This window comes from Talpa europaea, assembly GCF_964194135.1.
Source record: "Talpa europaea genome assembly, chromosome: 13".
NCBI lineage: Eukaryota > Metazoa > Chordata > Mammalia > Eulipotyphla > Talpidae > Talpa > Talpa europaea.
Window position 1 is genome coordinate 31,981,384 of NC_140080.1, and position 17,588 is coordinate 31,998,971.

At 41.7% G+C, this 17,588-nt stretch overlaps 1 protein-coding gene across 1 annotated transcript in view; it reads right to left on the reverse strand.

Moving 5' to 3' along the window:
• The window catches only part of CDC25C (cell division cycle 25C), a gene marked incomplete at its 3' end in the record, with an annotated part of 37,518 nt that overhangs the window by 12,985 nt on the left and 6,945 nt on the right, over nt 1-17,588 (reverse strand). Inside the window, exons 2-7 of the mRNA XM_084252624.1 lie at nt 15,880-16,089; nt 13,649-13,743; nt 12,604-12,649; nt 12,358-12,391; nt 11,864-11,953; nt 9,090-9,242 (exon numbers count right to left, since the gene is read on the reverse strand). Coding sequence (XP_084108750.1) covers nt 9,090-9,242; nt 11,864-11,953; nt 12,358-12,391; nt 12,604-12,649; nt 13,649-13,743; nt 15,880-16,089 — 628 coding nt within the window. The remainder of the gene's footprint in view (nt 1-9,089; nt 9,243-11,863; nt 11,954-12,357; nt 12,392-12,603; nt 12,650-13,648; nt 13,744-15,879; nt 16,090-17,588) is intronic.

Genomic DNA, 17,588 nt, shown 5'->3' on the forward strand with positions numbered 1-17,588 from the left:
ACAGGGGGGAGAGAGAGGGAGAGAGAGAAAGAGAGAGAGAGAGAGAAGGAATACTGCATAGCAGACTAGAAATGCCTTCATCTGGCTCAGAGTTTTTATAGTCTTTACAATGACCTACAAGACCCAACATGATACACGCCCCTGCTATCTACTCTCTGTGCCCTCATCTACCTTCTGCCACTGCTTACTTTGCTCCAACTACACTGCTTTCTTGCTCTTTCATGAACATTCCAAGCATGCTTTCACCTCAGGGATACTGCACTTGGTTTTCCTTCTGCATGGAATAACCCATTTCTCTTGATAACTATTTGTTCAGCTCCCTTACTACTTCAGATCTCTGCTCATTCTCAAAATGTCTTCTCTGACTCAGGAAACCCAACAAAAGTATCGATTCCCAATCTACTCTACCTCAATCCAAATACTCCATATTCCCCTTGCCCTGCTTTCTTACCATAGTAATTTTATCACCTGCCGTATTATAAAGGTTTCAGTTTCTCTCCTCCTAACTACAATGTACACTCCACTAGAGCAGGGGCCTTGTTGTGTTCACTACTGTATCCTCAGCGTTACTGAATGAATAAATGCAAAATGAAGGGTAACGTGAGGATTTATATAGGAGTAGGGGTACTTCATTCAGTATAACAAGAAAGATGGTAGATTATAACGAGTACAGGCAGACAAGTTGCTAAAATTGATAAGAAAAGAAGTGTTGCTTCTGATGTGTTTTCTCTTTGAAACTAACACTTCAAGGGCCTCCCTGATGGCGCAGCGGTTGAGCGCCGGGTTGCGAAGCTGCCTGCAGCCTCTGTGGCGCTGGTTCGATCCCCGGCTGCTCCCCGGCCACCGGAGGAGGGTCCCACATGGCGCGCAGACCTCTCCTGCCGCCCGCTGCTCCCCTCAGCAGTGTACTTCGGTCCTTCTGCCTGCTCTGCTCCCCGCTCTGGCTCTGGTGAATTAATTCTCTCACCCTCCAGCGCTTCTGGCTGTACCCAGTGCTTGCATAAATAAATAAATAAACAAACAAACAAACAAATAAATAAATAAATAAATCTTTAAAAAAAAAAAAGATTTATTTATTTATTTATACAAGCACTGGGTACAGTCAGAAACGTGGGAGAGTGAGAAAATTCACCAGAGCCAGAGCGGGGAGCAGAACAGGCAGACTGACAAAATGCACTGCTGAGGGGAGCAGTGGGCACGGCAGGAGAGGTCTGCATGCCATGTGGGACCCTGGCCGGCTAGCCGGGGATTGAACCAGTGCTGCAGAGGCTGCGGGCAGCTTCGCAGCCCAGTGCTCAACTGTTGTGCCAGTGGGGAGGCCCCCCTGTTGATTCTTGATCCAAATACATTTTGAATTCATGCATTTCCCTCTGTCTCCACAGCCACCAACTTTGCCCACGCTATTGTGCCAGGACTGTTGTAGTAGCTTCCTGTGTTTATCTACTTTCAACTCTTTATTTTTCCTTTTCTTCCATTTCTTGATGTTTTCTAAACCATTCCTCATCCAGCAACAAGAGCTGTCATCATAAAACATATCCCATCATATATATCTGCTTAAAACCTTGCAAGAGCTTCTCAATACACTTGGAATAAAATCACTCATATAGCCAAAAGACCCTGCATGATCTGTCTGCTGCTCACATCTTCCTTCCCACCATATGTAATGGTCCGCCTCACTTACATTGAATTCTCTGATTCATGAACATGCCAAGATCTTTGCAACTTTGGGACCTCTGCACCTACAGTATTTCCTTTTTTTTTTTATTTTTTAAGATTTATTTATTTATGCATACAAGAGCTAGGGTACAGGCCAGAAGTGTGGGGGATGAGAGGATTCACCAGAGACAGAGTGGGGAATAGAACAGACAGATTGACCGAAGTACACTGCTGAGGGGAGGAGCAGGTGAGTCAGAAGAGGTCTGCTGCACCATGTGGATTGCTCCCTGGCTGGCCAGGGGATCGAACTTGTGCTGCAGTGGCTGCGGACTGCTTCATAGGTTGCGTCTTAACCCCTTGAGGCACCAGGGAGGCCCTACAGTATTTCCTCCTCATGGAATGCTCTTGCTTCTACTCTTGTCCTTCACAACTAGAGTAACCAAGCTATTCCAATTTGCCCAGGACTTTTCCAGGTTAGCATTGAAAGTCCTAGGAACCTCCTCAGTAATAGGCAAACCAGACAGTTCATTAATCTGTTCTCAACGAAATATCTGCTGTTTAATGAGACCTTTCCAATTATTCGCATTTAAGGTTTCCTTCTATTAGTAGCATCCCGAGCACCATGTTCTCATAGTAGTATTTTGGCAGGGCCTTACCTTGTATTTCAACCTTTCTGGAAACTCTCTGAGTTCCTTAATACCCTACAGAAAATCCCATTTCTGCTATAGGTAACTAGAATCAGTTTGTTTATATCAGTTTATATGCAAAAAAAGAACTCTAACCAGACAACTATTAACTTGATAAACATGTATTTTTTGGCTTTTGATGTCTCCCTGATAAGAATATAAACTCCAAGAGGGCATAAATCTAGTCTGTTTTGTTCACTATTATATCATCCATGTCCTGCACAGTGTTTAACATAAAACAGGCACTCAATAGTTTTTAAATGAAAGAATCAGAAATTAAAAAGGTTACACTAAGCTCCAGTAGGAGTTCATGCTTCAAAAGCTATCTGTTTTCATTTAGCAAAGAGTTAAGCCAGTCAAAAGAAAAAAAGTCTCCTAGTCCTTTTCTAATCTAAAACCTACTAATATACAAATTCTTATACAGTAGACCCTCAACTGAAAATGACTTTATAAGTCACAACCCAAGAAAATCAGACCATAAAGAAATGTAATGCTTTTTAAAGACCATCAAAATAAATACCTAGCAACCATATGTTATTCTTCCATACAAATAAACAAAACTTATAGAGTATTTTCTGGGGATAGTGGTGTGTGTGTATGTGTGTCATTCTATTTTAAATCTATTCACCTGTACAATTATCACACAATTCAGAACAATGCTTCTGACTATGAAAGACCTTCAATCAGCAAAAATTCAGTTGTGTTCACTGTACTGTATTTATACCTTCATAAAAACAGACTAACACACTTTAGACAAATTTTCAACAGTAAAATTGAAAACAAAAGGTTTTTCTTTTTTTTAATTTATTTATGCATACAAGAACTGTGGTCTAGGCCAGAGGTTGGGGGAGCAGAACAGGCAGATCTACTGAAATACACTGCTAAGGGGAGCAGCAAGAGAGACACAGGAGAGGTCCGCCTTGCCATGTGGGTTAGCATCCCAGCCAGGGATTGAACTCCTGCTGCAATGGTTGGTGATAGCTTGATAGTGCTGAGACTTAACCCCTTGCACCACCAGGGAGGTCTTAAAAGGATTTTCTTTTTAATCAATATTAAATTCAATTGACTCAGTTAATACCACTTGATTTTGACTGTATTAACAATATTTTACAAATATGAACAATATATATTTATAAAAACAACATTAAATGTTCATTTTGTATTGTTTTTTCCCCCAAAAGGTCTAGCAACTGCTTCCCCATGCTAACTACCCTAAACTTGCTATTTTTCCACAAATCTACTCTCCATTATCAGAAACTGCTCAAAAACATTTGTTTCAAGAAGACTGCTATCAATTCACCCAATACCCATTGTGTCTCTTTCAGATTATATTCTGGTTCTGTTTTCCCACAAACCAGTAAAATTAAGAGAAAACAGGGTTTAATACTATTTTTTTAAGCTTTATTTATTTATGCGTACAAAACTGGAGTACAGGCCAGAGGTGTGGAGGAGGGCTGGTGAGAGGATTCACCAGAGACAGAGTGGGGAGCAGAGCAGGCAGATGTACTGAAATACACTGCTTAGGGGAACAGCAGGCAAGACAGGAGAGGTCTGCTGTGCCATGTGGGTTGCTCCCTGGCCGGCCGGGGATTGAACTCATGCTGCAGACGCTGTGGATAGTTTCATAGCACTGTGCTTAACCCTGTGTGCCACCAGGGAGGCCCCGGGTTTAATACTATTTTACAGAGTACTGGCTTTCAAACTTTAATGTTTGAAAGGGATTGTTAAAACACAGACGGTCTGGGGTGATGCCCATAAATTTGCATTTCTAAGTAGTTTCTGCTTGATTCTGATACTGGTGTTCCAGGCACCATACTTCATAGAGGGTTCCAAATCTGCACCACCCATTATAGTAACACTAGCCACACTTGACTATTTGCATTAATTAAATTAAAAAATAAAGATTCAGTTCCTTAGTAGTACTAGTGACATTTTAAGTGCTCAGTAGCCACATGTAACTATTGTATTGCACAGACAAAATATTCTCATCATCTCACAAAGTTTTACTGAATAGCATTTACCATCTTCCTTAACAGTATTTCATTCAAGCTCTGGCTATTCAACTTTATCAATGCTACACAAAACATTATATGTCTCTAGGATGATTTTACCTCCCAGGTGTATTTTGCAGGAGACACTACTACTAAAAACAGACTCTGTCATCAGGCAGATCTTTTTTAAATTCTGGCTGTGCCACTTGCTAACTTTGTGACCTTGGATAAGAGACTTTACCTCAGGGCCTAATGTTATTCTCTTAAAAGGGGATAATACTCATCTTTCATGATTGATATGAGAATTAAATGTGATGATGAATGTAAACTCTTCAGCACACATAGAAAACCTAATACGTTATAAACAATCCATAAAGGGAAGCTGTTCTTATTACCTGGCTCTCATTTTTCCTTTCCTCTATAGTCACTCCTGTTATCTTCAACACAGTAGCCCATACTACCATACCACACTCACCCAATGGTCACTAACAACCCTTTGAAGAGTGTGGCTTCACAATTCCTCAAATACTTGGCATCAAATTTCTCTGTGCTGCACATTAAACTAGGATTAAAAAAAAAATCATCCTCTATTAGGCTACCACCAAGAGTTGAAATTTGTCATGTTTTCAAATTGATTAAAACCTCTTCTGGTTCACAAAACTTTCTAAATCAGATAGTTTATGCCCTCTCAGTAACTTTGAATCACATTACTTTTCTTACTTTACTGAGTCTACCCAATGATTTCTGGTTCCTTATCCAAACTTTGATCAATCATCATTTACTTCTCTGCTGCCTACACTGTAACCTAGGCTTCCCTGACCCCTTTTTTATCTATCATTGGCACCCTCTAACCTTTGCTTAATCACCCTTGGAGTTTCAAGGTCTCCTATTTTCCTTCCCAGAGATCATTCTTGTACAAAGACACTATGCCACACAGGTCTATCCCATAGGACCTTACAAATATTATTTTATTTTTTTTACAAATATTATTTTATTAGTCTTGTAGTAGTTACCTTCCTCAGTTTCCAAATGATTATAATCTTTTCCACATCGGGACTCCCTGTTGGCGCAAAGGGTTAAGACACAACCTATGAAGCTAACCGTAGCCACTGCAAGCATGAGTTTGATCCCTGGCCAAGGAGAAACCCACGTGGCGCAGCAGGCCTCTCCTGCCTTGCCCACTGCTCCCCTCAGCAGTGTATTTCAGTCAGTCTGCCTGTTCTGTTCCCCACACTGTTTCTGGTGAATCCTCTCACCATCAACCCCCGTACCTCTGGCCTGTACCCCAGTTCTTGTATGCATAAAAATAATAAAATAATAATTAAAAATAATCTTTTCCACATACTTCAAGATCACCTAACGATTTCTCTCAGTCATCAGATTATTTCAACTTTCACTTTGCTGAGAACATCAAGACCTTCATCTATTAACATTCTTCATAACTTCACATGTTTCAGTCCTTATATTATAATAATTAAGCACTATTAATTTACAAGTACTGTTCTAAATGCTTTATGTGTAATTAACTCATTTGCTCATCACATCAACCCTTTAAATATTATTAAAACTATTTCTTTTTTTGAGGCATAGGGAGAGCATGTCTCACCCATAGTGCCAAGAGTGGCAGGGCCAAGCTATGAATCCAGGCAGTCTAGTTCCACAGTCTGCACTTTCTATACCACTGTGCTCCATTGATTCCCATGCTGTTGACTTTTCCCTCTAATTCCAGATAATCTCAAGTTCCCCCTTTACTCAGGGCCAGAAATGGTGGTCAGATAGGGTTAGCTGGTTTTAGTGATTAGGTTTTAAAGTATAACATGTGAAAGGGGCCTCCCTGGTGGCTCAAGGGGTTAAGCACAGCACTTTGAAGCTATCGGCAGCCTCTGCAGCATGAGTTGGATCCCAGGCCAGCCAGGTAGCTACTCACATGGCACAGCAGACCTCTCCTGTCTCGCCCGCTGCTCCCCTCAGCAGTGTATTTCAGTCAGGCTGCCTGTTCTGTTCCCCACTCTGTCTCTGGTGAATCCTCTTACCCACCAAATCTCTAGCCTGAACCCCAGTTCTTGTGTGCATAAATAAATAAATCTTTTTTTTAAAAAAAGTATAACACATGAAAAGAATATACAAAATTACTTATTACAAAGATGTTTTTTCAAAAATACTAGTTTAATGAAAAATACAAGTACTGGTATAAAAAAAAGACACATAGGTGCTTCCAGAATAAAGTCCAGAAATAAACCCTCACATACATGGTCTAGTGATTTTCCACATGGGTTCCAAGACTATTCAATGAGGAAAAGATAAAACTTTTAACAAATGATGCTGGGAAAACTGGATATCCACATACAAGGGAATGAAACTGGACCCTGGCCTTATATCACATACAAAAATTCAAAATAAATGTAAGAGGGGCCTCCCTGGTGGTGCAAGGGGTTAAGTCTCAATGCTATCAAGCTATTGGCAACCACTGCAGCATGAGTTCCATCTCCAGATGGGAGCTGACCCACATGGCGCAGCAGACCTCTCCTGTCTCGCCTGCTGCTCCCCTCAGCAGTGTATTTCAGTAGATCCACCTGTTCTGCTCCCCATTCTGTTTCTGGTGAATCCTCTCACCAGCCCCCATACCTCTAGACTATACCACAGTTCTTGGATACATAAATAAAATAAATCTTAAAAAAATTTAAAAAAAAATGTAAAAGCTGAAACTATACAACTCCCTCAAGAGTTTCTATTTGGGGGCCTCCGCAGTGGCACAGTGGGTTGAACGCTGCTCTGTGAAGCTGTCCACAGCCTCTGCAGAGTGGGTTCGATTCCCGGCCAGCCAGGGAGAAACCCACATGGCGTGGCAGACCTCTCCTGCCTCACCCGCTGTTCCCCTCAAGCAGTGTCTTTGGTCCGCCTGCCTGTTCTGCTCCCCACTCTCTCTGGTGAATTCTCTCACCCTCCCGCACCTCTGACCTGTACCCCAGTTCTTGAATAAATAAATAAATCTTTAAAAAAGAAAAAAAAAGAGTTTCTGTTTGGGGTGATGAAAAAGTTCTAGAGTGGGATAAGCACATTTCTAACAACGTAAAAGTTCTTAGCGACACTGAACCATACACTCAAAAATGGTTAAAATGTTGTATTTTTGTATATTTTACCAAAATAGACAAATGAAAAAAAGGAATAAATATATAAAATTGATCCCTTTACTTGTGTCCTAGATTCCCCTTTTTGATTCTTGAATGATGTTATTCCTAAATGTATCTACTTCATTATCAATTTCTCAATGATCATTCCTTCTACCCAAGCTCTTTCTTTTTTTTTTTTTTAAAGATTTATTTATTTATGCATACAAGAACAGGGGTACAGGCCAGAGGTGTTGGGGGTGAGAGGATTCACCAGAGACAGAGTAGGGAACAGAACAGGCAGATTGACTGAAATATACTGCTGAGGGGAGCAGCGGGAGAGTCAGGAGAGTCTGCTGCGCCATGAGGGTAGCTCCCTGGCCGGGGATCAAAATCATTCTGTAGTGACTATGGATAGCTTCATAGGTTGTGTCTTAACCCCTTGTGCTACCAGGGAGGCCCTCTACCCAAACTCTTCCTCTCTGCCATGATCTTGGAGTCATTAGACTTCATTTTCTCCTTTACGTAGATGGTCCTAAAATGTACATTTCCAATCCTGTTGGTTGCAATTTCTCATTTAGTATTTCCATTTAAATTCCTGTTATTACCTCGAATTCAAATGACCAAAACAGAACATGGTATTCCTTTTAAGTTACCCTTCTTTACAAATTTAATTATAATGTCACATTTTTTCTACTTTACTCAGGTTAAAGTTAAAAGTAGTACCTCCCACACTCCTAGGCCTTTTTTTATACCATATCATCATTCATAGCACTTTGGGTGATCTAACATTATCTTGTTTATTGGCTTATTTGTCTATTGTCATAACTGGAAAAATATAAATAGAAACTACATGAAAATCAGTATTCTAATCTGGCTTAATCATGATTCTGTCCTCAGTCTAGTACAGTACCTGGCACAAGTCAGTCTAGTCAGTCTCACAAGAAATGTTTTATTGAATTATTATAGCTTACATTGTTTTTTACTACATACACAGTTGTTTGTATATGTATTTTATATGTATTACAAACTGCTCTTCATACTTTATCACATCCACAACAATCCTATTGAGGTTATTGTTTTTTATCGTGCTTTCCATTTTATAAATTAGAAACTGAGCTGTGGAGAATGAGGAGTAGAATCCAAGTGTTCTATATTTGCCTTATAAAATGAATTTAAGAACACTCCCCCACACATATATTTGTTTTAAGAAAATGAAGTTGATTCAGAAATGCTAAATGTCTCAGAATCTATCTTTGAAATATCAGTACATGTCAAATAAACCACAAGCTTTTGATATTCCTGGGAGATGGGGTAGAAAAAGAAGAAAAAAGGACATATTGTAAACCACCTGAAAATCCCTGGTAGGTATATTCTGTCCATTACTATTATTCTAGAGACATCATTATACCAAACTGCATTGATGGTGATCTACTCAAACAATTGACTGAACCTATTCACCCAGCAGTAGAGTACCAAAGTGACCTGACATCATGTTAGGTGGCCCTTAAAGTGTAGAGACCATGTCTGCCTTGATCTCTACTCATCTATCACTTAGTATAATGACTACAAAAATTAGAAACACAACTTTGCTTATTCAAGAATAAAGAAATATAAAAAATGCAAAGATTCCATCAGTAAGTGCTTACCTTGATCTCTTCGTGATCATGGAAGGAAAATTCCATCAATTCATCTGATATCTGCTCTGCCTGGTCTTCTAGTTCTGGATTATTAGCCAATTTTGGAGCTGTAATGGGACTGCCCAGATATTTCATTTCACTTTCCTCCAAGTTTCCATTGTCCTGTCAAGTATATTGACAATAGTAAAAACTATTCAGGAACCTTAACTTACACCAATATAAAAATTAACTAAAAATGGTTCCTAACTAATTAACTAAAAACAGTTTGCCTAAACACAGGAGATAGGGGTAGGTGTTAAAAAAAAAACAACAATAATAAAGATTTAAACATAAGAGCTAAACTACAAAACTCTTAGAAGAAGGGCCTCTCTGGTAGCATAGGGATTAAGTTTCAGCACTACCACTACTATGGTGTAAGTTCTATCCCAGACAGGGAGCTAACCTACAAATGGTGCAGCATATCTCTCCTGTCTTACCGGCTGCTCCCCTCAGCAGTGTATTTTCAGTAGATCCACCTGTTCTGCTCCCCACTCTGTCTCTGGCAAATCCTCTCACCCCCACACCTCTGATCTACTTCCCAGCTCTTTAATGCATAAATAAATAAAAATAAATCTTAAAAAAAGTTTACAATGAGCTTTATTATTAGCTTTTAAAAAGGATATAAAGTTTTATATGTGATAGAGCCTCAACTTCGTAAAACTATACACAGTGAAAAACTGAAAAGAGGGCCTCCCCTGGTGGCGCAGCAGTTGAGTGCTGGGCTGCGAAGCTGCCCACAGCCTCTGCAGCACCGGTTCTATCCCTGGCCACTGGCGAGGGTCCCACATGGCACGCAGACCTCTCCTGCCGTGCCCGCTGCTCCCCTCAGCAGTGTATTTTGTCAGTCTGCCTGGTCTGCTCCCCGCTCTGGCTCTGGTGAATTCTCTCATCCTCCCGCGCTTCTGACTGTACCCAGTGCTTATATAAATAAATAAATAAATCTTAAAAAAAGAAAAAAGAAAAACTGAAAAGAAATGAGGAGGGGCCTCCTTGGTGGTGCAAGGAGTTAAGTCACAGCACTATGAAGCTATCTGCAGCCACTGCAAGATGAGTTTGATCCCCAGTCAGGAAGGTGACCCACATGGTGCAGCAGACTACCTGTTCTGTTCCTTATTCTGTCTCTGGTGAATCCTCTCACCCCCCCCACACCTCTGGCCTGTATCCCAGTTCTTGTATGCATAAATAAATAAATCTTTTAAAAAAATAAATAAAAGGCATTAGAATTTTTTCTTCATAAACAAATATAAAGATCAGAGGACATAAGTCGCCTCCCTTTCCCTGCCAGAATGTTAATTCTCGAAATACTTTCCTCATTCTCATCAGCTTAAAAAAATTTCAAAGGATCTGCCATCCTATACCCACATCTCAACTGACCTTTAATAAAGATGTTTAGTGACTCACCATTAGAGAATGGGAAGACACATAAGGTTCCCCTGGTCTCTGATGAAATCTCAGATTCCTGGGTACCCACCACTCCAAGGACTTCAAAGTGCTGTTTTCCTGCATAACAGAAACTATGTTGGCTTGAGGAAGAGAAGTGTTATTAGGCCCTTCCAAAAAACATTTCATCTGATGAAGCCATAAATAACCCTTACAAAATATATTAAATGTAATTAGGGTTGACTCTATATCCCGAAGATACAAATTACGGTTTGAATTTGATATATGGTATGTAGATTTACTTTAGAGCATACTATAAGCAAAAGGAAGTGAGGGAAATTGAGAGCCTGACTGGGGACAGGATGGTGAGATTTTTAAGAAGTGATTATAAAGGGAAACTAGAAAGTCAATATTAAAACCAAGAAAAAGCTGATTATAACAGATAAAAACATGGGTATAACTTCGTCAGTGTGGGAAAAGAACAGCAGCTTTCTTTTATGGATGCTGACCTGGGGCAAAGGATGCGAGGTGTGAAAAGAAAAAGATGGCTAGAAAAGAGAATTAGTTGAGTAATTAGAGAATAATCTTAGTGATTAGGTGACTATGGAGAGGTCACTTTCAACTTGGAAATGACGACAATCTGAGGCTCCCACAAAAAAGCATGATGACTTCCTCAGAATAGGGGTTATAAAGCTAGGCTAAGGAGGAAATAAGAACTAAAGAAACACAGACTTGTATGTGATTTCATGCAGAGTCTATGAACAAGTCATGTAAATTATTTCTATCTATTAAAAAAAAGTCCCCTTGGGCCTCCCCTGATGGCGCAGTGGTTGAGAGCTGGGTTGCAAGGCTGCCTGCAGCCTCTGATGCGCCATTTCGATCCCCGGCCGCTGGCAAAGGTCCCAGATGGCACAACAGACCTCTCTGCCATGCCCGCTACTCCCCTCAGCAGTGTATTTCATCAGTCTGCCTGTTCTGTTCCCTGCTCTAGCTCTGATCAATTCTCTCAACCTCCCGTGCTTCTGACTGTACCCAGTACTTGTATAAATAAATCTTTAAATAAATAAATAAATAAAAATTTTAAAAAGTCCCCATTCCTTACACTACAGTAACAGATATTTGTCCTTAGAGTAATAATGATGACTTGCTATGGAAGTCTTACAGCTAGGTTTCTATCCTGGGTTCAAACCTAACAGAGAAAAAAACAAAACTAACAAATCATAAATAATTTTTTCTTCTAATGATACAAATTGCTGTCTAGTATATTGAGGCACATACAGCTCTTAGAACTCATGATGATACTGATGAGTTGTTCCACTCAAAGGCAGAAAAAGACAACATCTAGGTTTCCATTAAACACTCACATTTTCTTTGTTTGAGGATGAGCTATGTATTGCCTCTTTCTTCCTGTATCTGTGGTCCACCACATTCGGAGTGCTACAAAGCAGCTGTGCCTAGAAGAGATCTAAAACCATCAGCATTTTGGGCCTCCCCGGTGACGCAGCAGTTCAGCGCTGGGTTGCGAAGTTGCCCACAGCCTCTGCAGCACCAGTTAGGTCCCCGGCTGCTCCCCGGCCACCAGAGGAGGGTCCCACATGGCGTGCAGACCTCTCCTGCCGCCCACTGCTCCCCTCAGCAGTGTATTTTGTCAGTCTGTCTGTTCTGTTCCCCGCTCTGGCTCTGGTGAATTCTCTCACCCTCCCGCTCTTCTGACTGTACCCAGTGCTTGTATAAATAAATAAAAAAATCTTTATAAAAAATAAAACCATCAGCATTCTGGAGCTGCAGGTGAGCTGGAAACTCTCTGCCTCCCACCTGAGAAACAAACCCAAACCCCCAAAAAAGAGGAGTTACTCACTGGATTGCATTTTTTAACATGCTGGTGATGTCTGCTGTAGATTAAAAAACAAACAAACAAAAAAACCTTCAGTCAGTTAAGTCCCAAATACTACTGTTTTGTCATTCTTTAGCATCTTGGACATCCCAAACTTTCTTTCTTCCATCTTAGGCCTTAAGGAGGCCTATACCTATGTCTCTTCTAATACAATGTGTAGGGTGTCCATTATGGTAAATATCAAGTTGTTCATTTAGCAAAAGAACTTACATCCCAGCTAATTGTATTTCCTGAGGTCCTAAGGAGTCCCAGTGACCTGTAATCAGATAGGGAGAGTAATTACTAATGAAACATCCTGTTTTTCCTTCTGATTTTCACTAGCAGTAAGCCAGGATAATTTCAAAAGCTGACTTTTTGAACACAAACACTCCTGGTAGGCAGCAACTTCATGATACAAGTTACCATGATACAAGTCATAATTTCACAGAAACAGAAATCTACATGTGACATTAAAAAGAAAAAAATTCTGGGAAGTAGTACACTACACTAATAGAAAAGAAAAGAATACTTATCATACAAGAATTCTGAAATGAGAACAAACATTAAAATGGTTGACTAGGAAAAACATTCCTTTTGAACACAGACCCTATAAAAACACTTGAGAATCAGGTGACAAAGTATTTCTTTATGTTGGTTTCTTTGCCTCTGCTGAGATTAGACTAGAAACATAAAGCTTGGCATCTTTCTTATTTTCTTCTTACTTTCTAATTTTCATTCCCACAATCAGTCAACAAAATTATTTCTTCCTGTCAAACTTTTAAATGCAAAGTGACTCTTATCAGGGTTATCTTTTTCTTTCCTTTGGCTTAATCTTTCTCATGAAAAATTCTCTAGTCACTCACAGAATTCAACTACAAGGCTCTCAGGCCTCCCCAGCGGCATAGGAGTTAAGTCTCAGTGTTATCACTGTTATGGGCCTGAGTTTGAATCCAGACCAGGCAGCCAACCCACATATGGTGCACAGAACTCCCGTCTCACCTGCTGCTTCCTTTAGCAGTGTATTTCTGTAAATCCTCCTGTTCTGCTCCCCACTCTGTCTTTAGTAAATCCTCTCACTTTGCCCTCCGCCCCTTACCTCTGGCCTACACTCCAGTTCTTCTACACACAAAAAAATAAATTAAATAAATGTACCTTAAAAAAAAAAACTGCAAGGCTCTCTACCCTCTTTTACCACCTTCCACCTCTATCCTACAATCCTGTTATCTACTTTAAAAGTCATACTTTCTTTTAAGGCATTTACATCAGTAGTTCCTACCAGTTTCATCAAGGTATGGAGAGGTGGTGAGCTGAGTAGCAGATATCTCTCCACTGCTATGATTTGAAAGATCAAGGCAACGTTTTGGAGTGCTTCTGTTGAGACATAACAATACATCAAAATTTCCATTCGGTTATATCTTTAAGACCAATACTTTTTTTTTTAAAGATTTATTTATTTATTTATTTATTTATTTATTTATTTATTTATTTATTTATACAAGCACTGGGTATAGTCAGAAGCGCGGGAGGGTGAGAGAATTCACCAGAGCCAGAGCAGGGAGCAGAGCAGGCAGAAGGACCGAAGTACACTGCTGAGGGGAGCAGCGGGCAGCAGGAGAGGTCTGCGCGCCATGTGGGACCCTCACCCAGTGGCCGGGGAGCAGCCGGGGATCGAACCGGTGCTGCAGAAGCTGCGGGCAGCTTCACAACCCAGCACTCAACCACTGCACCACCAGGGAGGCCAAAGACCAACACATTATCCTCTTTACTGAATAACCCCTCAATGACTATCACATCATATGAACAATGTAAAGAAATCTAATTGCTTTTTGGAAAATTTTCAGACTAGGTTGAGAAAATATCCCACTTTTTTTTAACTACAATAATGTATACCTCAATTTTCTCCTTACTGACATATCGAAATGAGTTTTTTTTTTCATTGAGGACCATAGTTTATTGGCCACAGTGGCTCTTTTTTTTTTTTTTTTTTAATTTTCTAGAGGCATGTCTTATTTATTTATTTATTTGTTTGTTTTGGTTGGTTTATACATGCACTGGGTACAGTCAGAAGCGCGGGAGGGTGAGAGAATTCACCAGAGCCAGAGCGGGGAGCAGAGCAGGCAGAAGGACCGAAGTACACTGCTGAGGGGAGCAGCGGGCGGCAGGAGAGGTCTGCGCGCCATGTGGGACCCTCCTCCGGTGGCCGGGGAGCAGCCGGGGATCGAACCGGCACCGCAGTGGCCGCGGGCAGCTTCGCAACCCAGCGCTCAACCGCTGCGCCACCGGGGAGGCCCTCTTTTTTTTTTTTAAAGATTTATTTATTTATGCATACAAGAGTTGGGGTACAGGCCAGAGATGTGGGAGGTTGAGAGGATTCACCAGAGGCAGAGTGGGGAACAGGCAGACTGACTGAAATAGACCGCTGAGGGGAGAAGCGGGCGAGATAGGAGAAGTCTGCTGTGCCATGTGGGTTGCTCCCTGGCTGGCCGGGGATCGAACTCATGCTGCAGAGGTTATGGATTTCTTCACAGTATGGTGCTTAACCCCTTGCGCCATCAGGGAGGCCCCCACAGTGGCTCTTGACCCCACATAAGCCTTATGCACCAAGAGCATTCCTCAAGTCTCAAGTACTTCTCAAACATAACTCTGTTAGCTAAAGCATTAGAGCATGGCATGATCAGAATTTTAAAGTATAATAACATTAATAAGTTGCCAATAGAAAAAATGCAGTAGTTCTCAAAGACTTTTTCCAGATATCACTTATTTTCTACTTTTCTGTCACAGAAGTCTGAGGCTCAATAGGATCACACAATTAGGGCCTCCCTGGTGGCACAAGGGGTTAAGATGCAACCTATGAAGGGCCTCCCCGGTGGCGCAGCGGTTGAGTGCTGGGTTGCGAAGCTGCCCGCAGCCTCTGCTGCACCGGTTCAATCCCCGACTGCTCCCCGGCCACTGGAGGACGGTCCCGCATGGCGCATAGACCTCTCCTGCCACCCGCTGCTCCCCTCAGCAGTGTACTTCGGTCTTTTTGCCTGCTCTGCTCCCCGCTCTGGCTCTGGTGAATTCTCTCACCCTCCCGTGCTTCTGACTGTACCCAGTGCTTGTATAAATAAATAAATAAATCTTAAAAAAAAAAAAAAAAGATGCAACCTATGAAGCAATCTGCAGCCACTGCAGCATGAGTTCGATCCCCAGCCAGGGAGCTTCCCACATGGCACAGCAGACCTCTCCTGACTCACCCACTGCTCCCCTCAGCAGTGTATTTCTGTCAATCTGCCTGTTCTGTTCCCCACTCTGTCTCTGGTGAATCCTCTCACCCCCCACACCTCTGGCCTACCCCAGTTCTTGTATGCATAAATAAATAATTTTTTTTTTAAATGGATCACACAATTAGCCAAGGGCAGAGCTGAGAATTAAACTCTGATCTTTGAGTCCAGGTAATTTTTTTTTAAACGTGGAAAATTTGCCTGCAAAGCAAAGGCAATAGGTCAAAAAGAAAAGTAGATTTACCCAGACAAAGTGCTTAGATTTGCAGAATCACTAAAGAGTTTGTTCACCGGAGTTCTTGGGAGATCTGTACAGACGGTAAAGGAATTATCTCTCTCCAAGAGCAAGTTTAATATCTTCCTCTGATTGGACCTAAAGTTAGGTCTTGAGCCAGGGCTTCCTTCCTCTCTTGTGGATGAGAAGTGTTCCGTAGACATGACCTTCAAGTTCTTGCTAAGAAAAAAAAACAAACAAGTTTCCACTTCCAATCATGAGGCAGCTGGCATTTGTTGGGTCCCAAGGGTGGAGGGTCCTGCAGAATGAAGACTTAAACCCAAAGATATGGCAAAACATCTGAAGTTCACAGCCAAGTCTGTGATGGTACAGGAAGGAACAACGGAAGGTGCAAACAGGAACCTAAACAGAATCCTCACAGTGGATAGGCTGATTGAGGGCATTAATTACTAGGAGAAGCCTTGTCACAAGTGAACAGAGGGAAAGCTATGAAATCTGCTGGCCTATCTACAGTAGGGAAACGCCTCATAAGGGCAACTTGTCAGGAAAAAATTAGATCCATGCAGAGCTGCTGAGGCCTGTGAATAGGAGAGAGACCCAGTATGAAAACGCTTATCCAACCCCATTTTCTCTTACCTCTTACAATAAACTCAATCACATATACGCAGAAAGACCTGTCAATATAGAAGCAATCCCTACTCAGCAAGGGGCACTCTCTTTTATTAATTGGAAGGAAATCTCAATCAAAATGTAGTCTAGAAGTAGAATGGTGGTTGCCAAGGCCTGGAGGGAGAATGAGGAGTTATTCCTGGGTACAAAGTTTTGGCTGGGGAAAATGGAAAAGTTCTGGAGATGGATGGTGGTGATAGTCGCACAACAGTGTGAATGTATTTAATACCACTTAACTGTGGCACTCAATGGTTTAAAAATGGTAAATTAGGGCCTTCCTGGTGGCGCAGCAGGTTGAGCGCAGCGCTGTGAGGCTGTCCACAGTCTGCTGCACGGGTTTGATTCCCGGCCAGCCAGGGAGACACCCACACAGCGTGGCAGACCTCTCCTGTCTCACCCACTGCTTGCCTTAGCAGTGTATTTCATCAGTCTGCCTGTTCTGTTCCCCACTCTGTCTCTGGTGAATTCTCTCACCCTCCTGCACCTCCGGCCTGTGCCCCAGTTCTTGTATAAATAAATATTTTTTTAAAAAAATAGTAAATTATATTTTATGAACATTTTACAATACATTTTTTCAAGTGATCTATGAAAAAAAGAAAAGAAACCCTAGCTAAGAAGAGAACATCATGGGGCCTCCCTGGTGGCCTAGGGGTTAAGTCTCAGGGCTATCACCACTATGGCCTGAGTGCACTCCCAGGTTAGGGAGCTAACCCACATGAACAACCCTCACAAAATACACTAAATGTAATTAGGGCTGGGTCTCCCTGGTGGCACAGGGGTTAAAGACAGTGCTATCAAGCTTTTGTCAGCCACTGCAGCATGCATTCCCATCCCTGCCAGCCAGGGAGCTACCCACATGGTGCAGCAGGCCTCTCCTGTCTTGCCCGCTGCTCCCCTCAGCAGTGTATTTCAGTCAGTCTGCCTGTTCTGTTCCCCACGCTGTCTCTGGTGGGTCCTTTCAACCCCCACATCTCTGGCCTGTAACCCAGTTCTTGTATGCATAAATAAATCTGGGCCTCCTTGGTGGCGCAAGGGGTTAAGCACCGCAC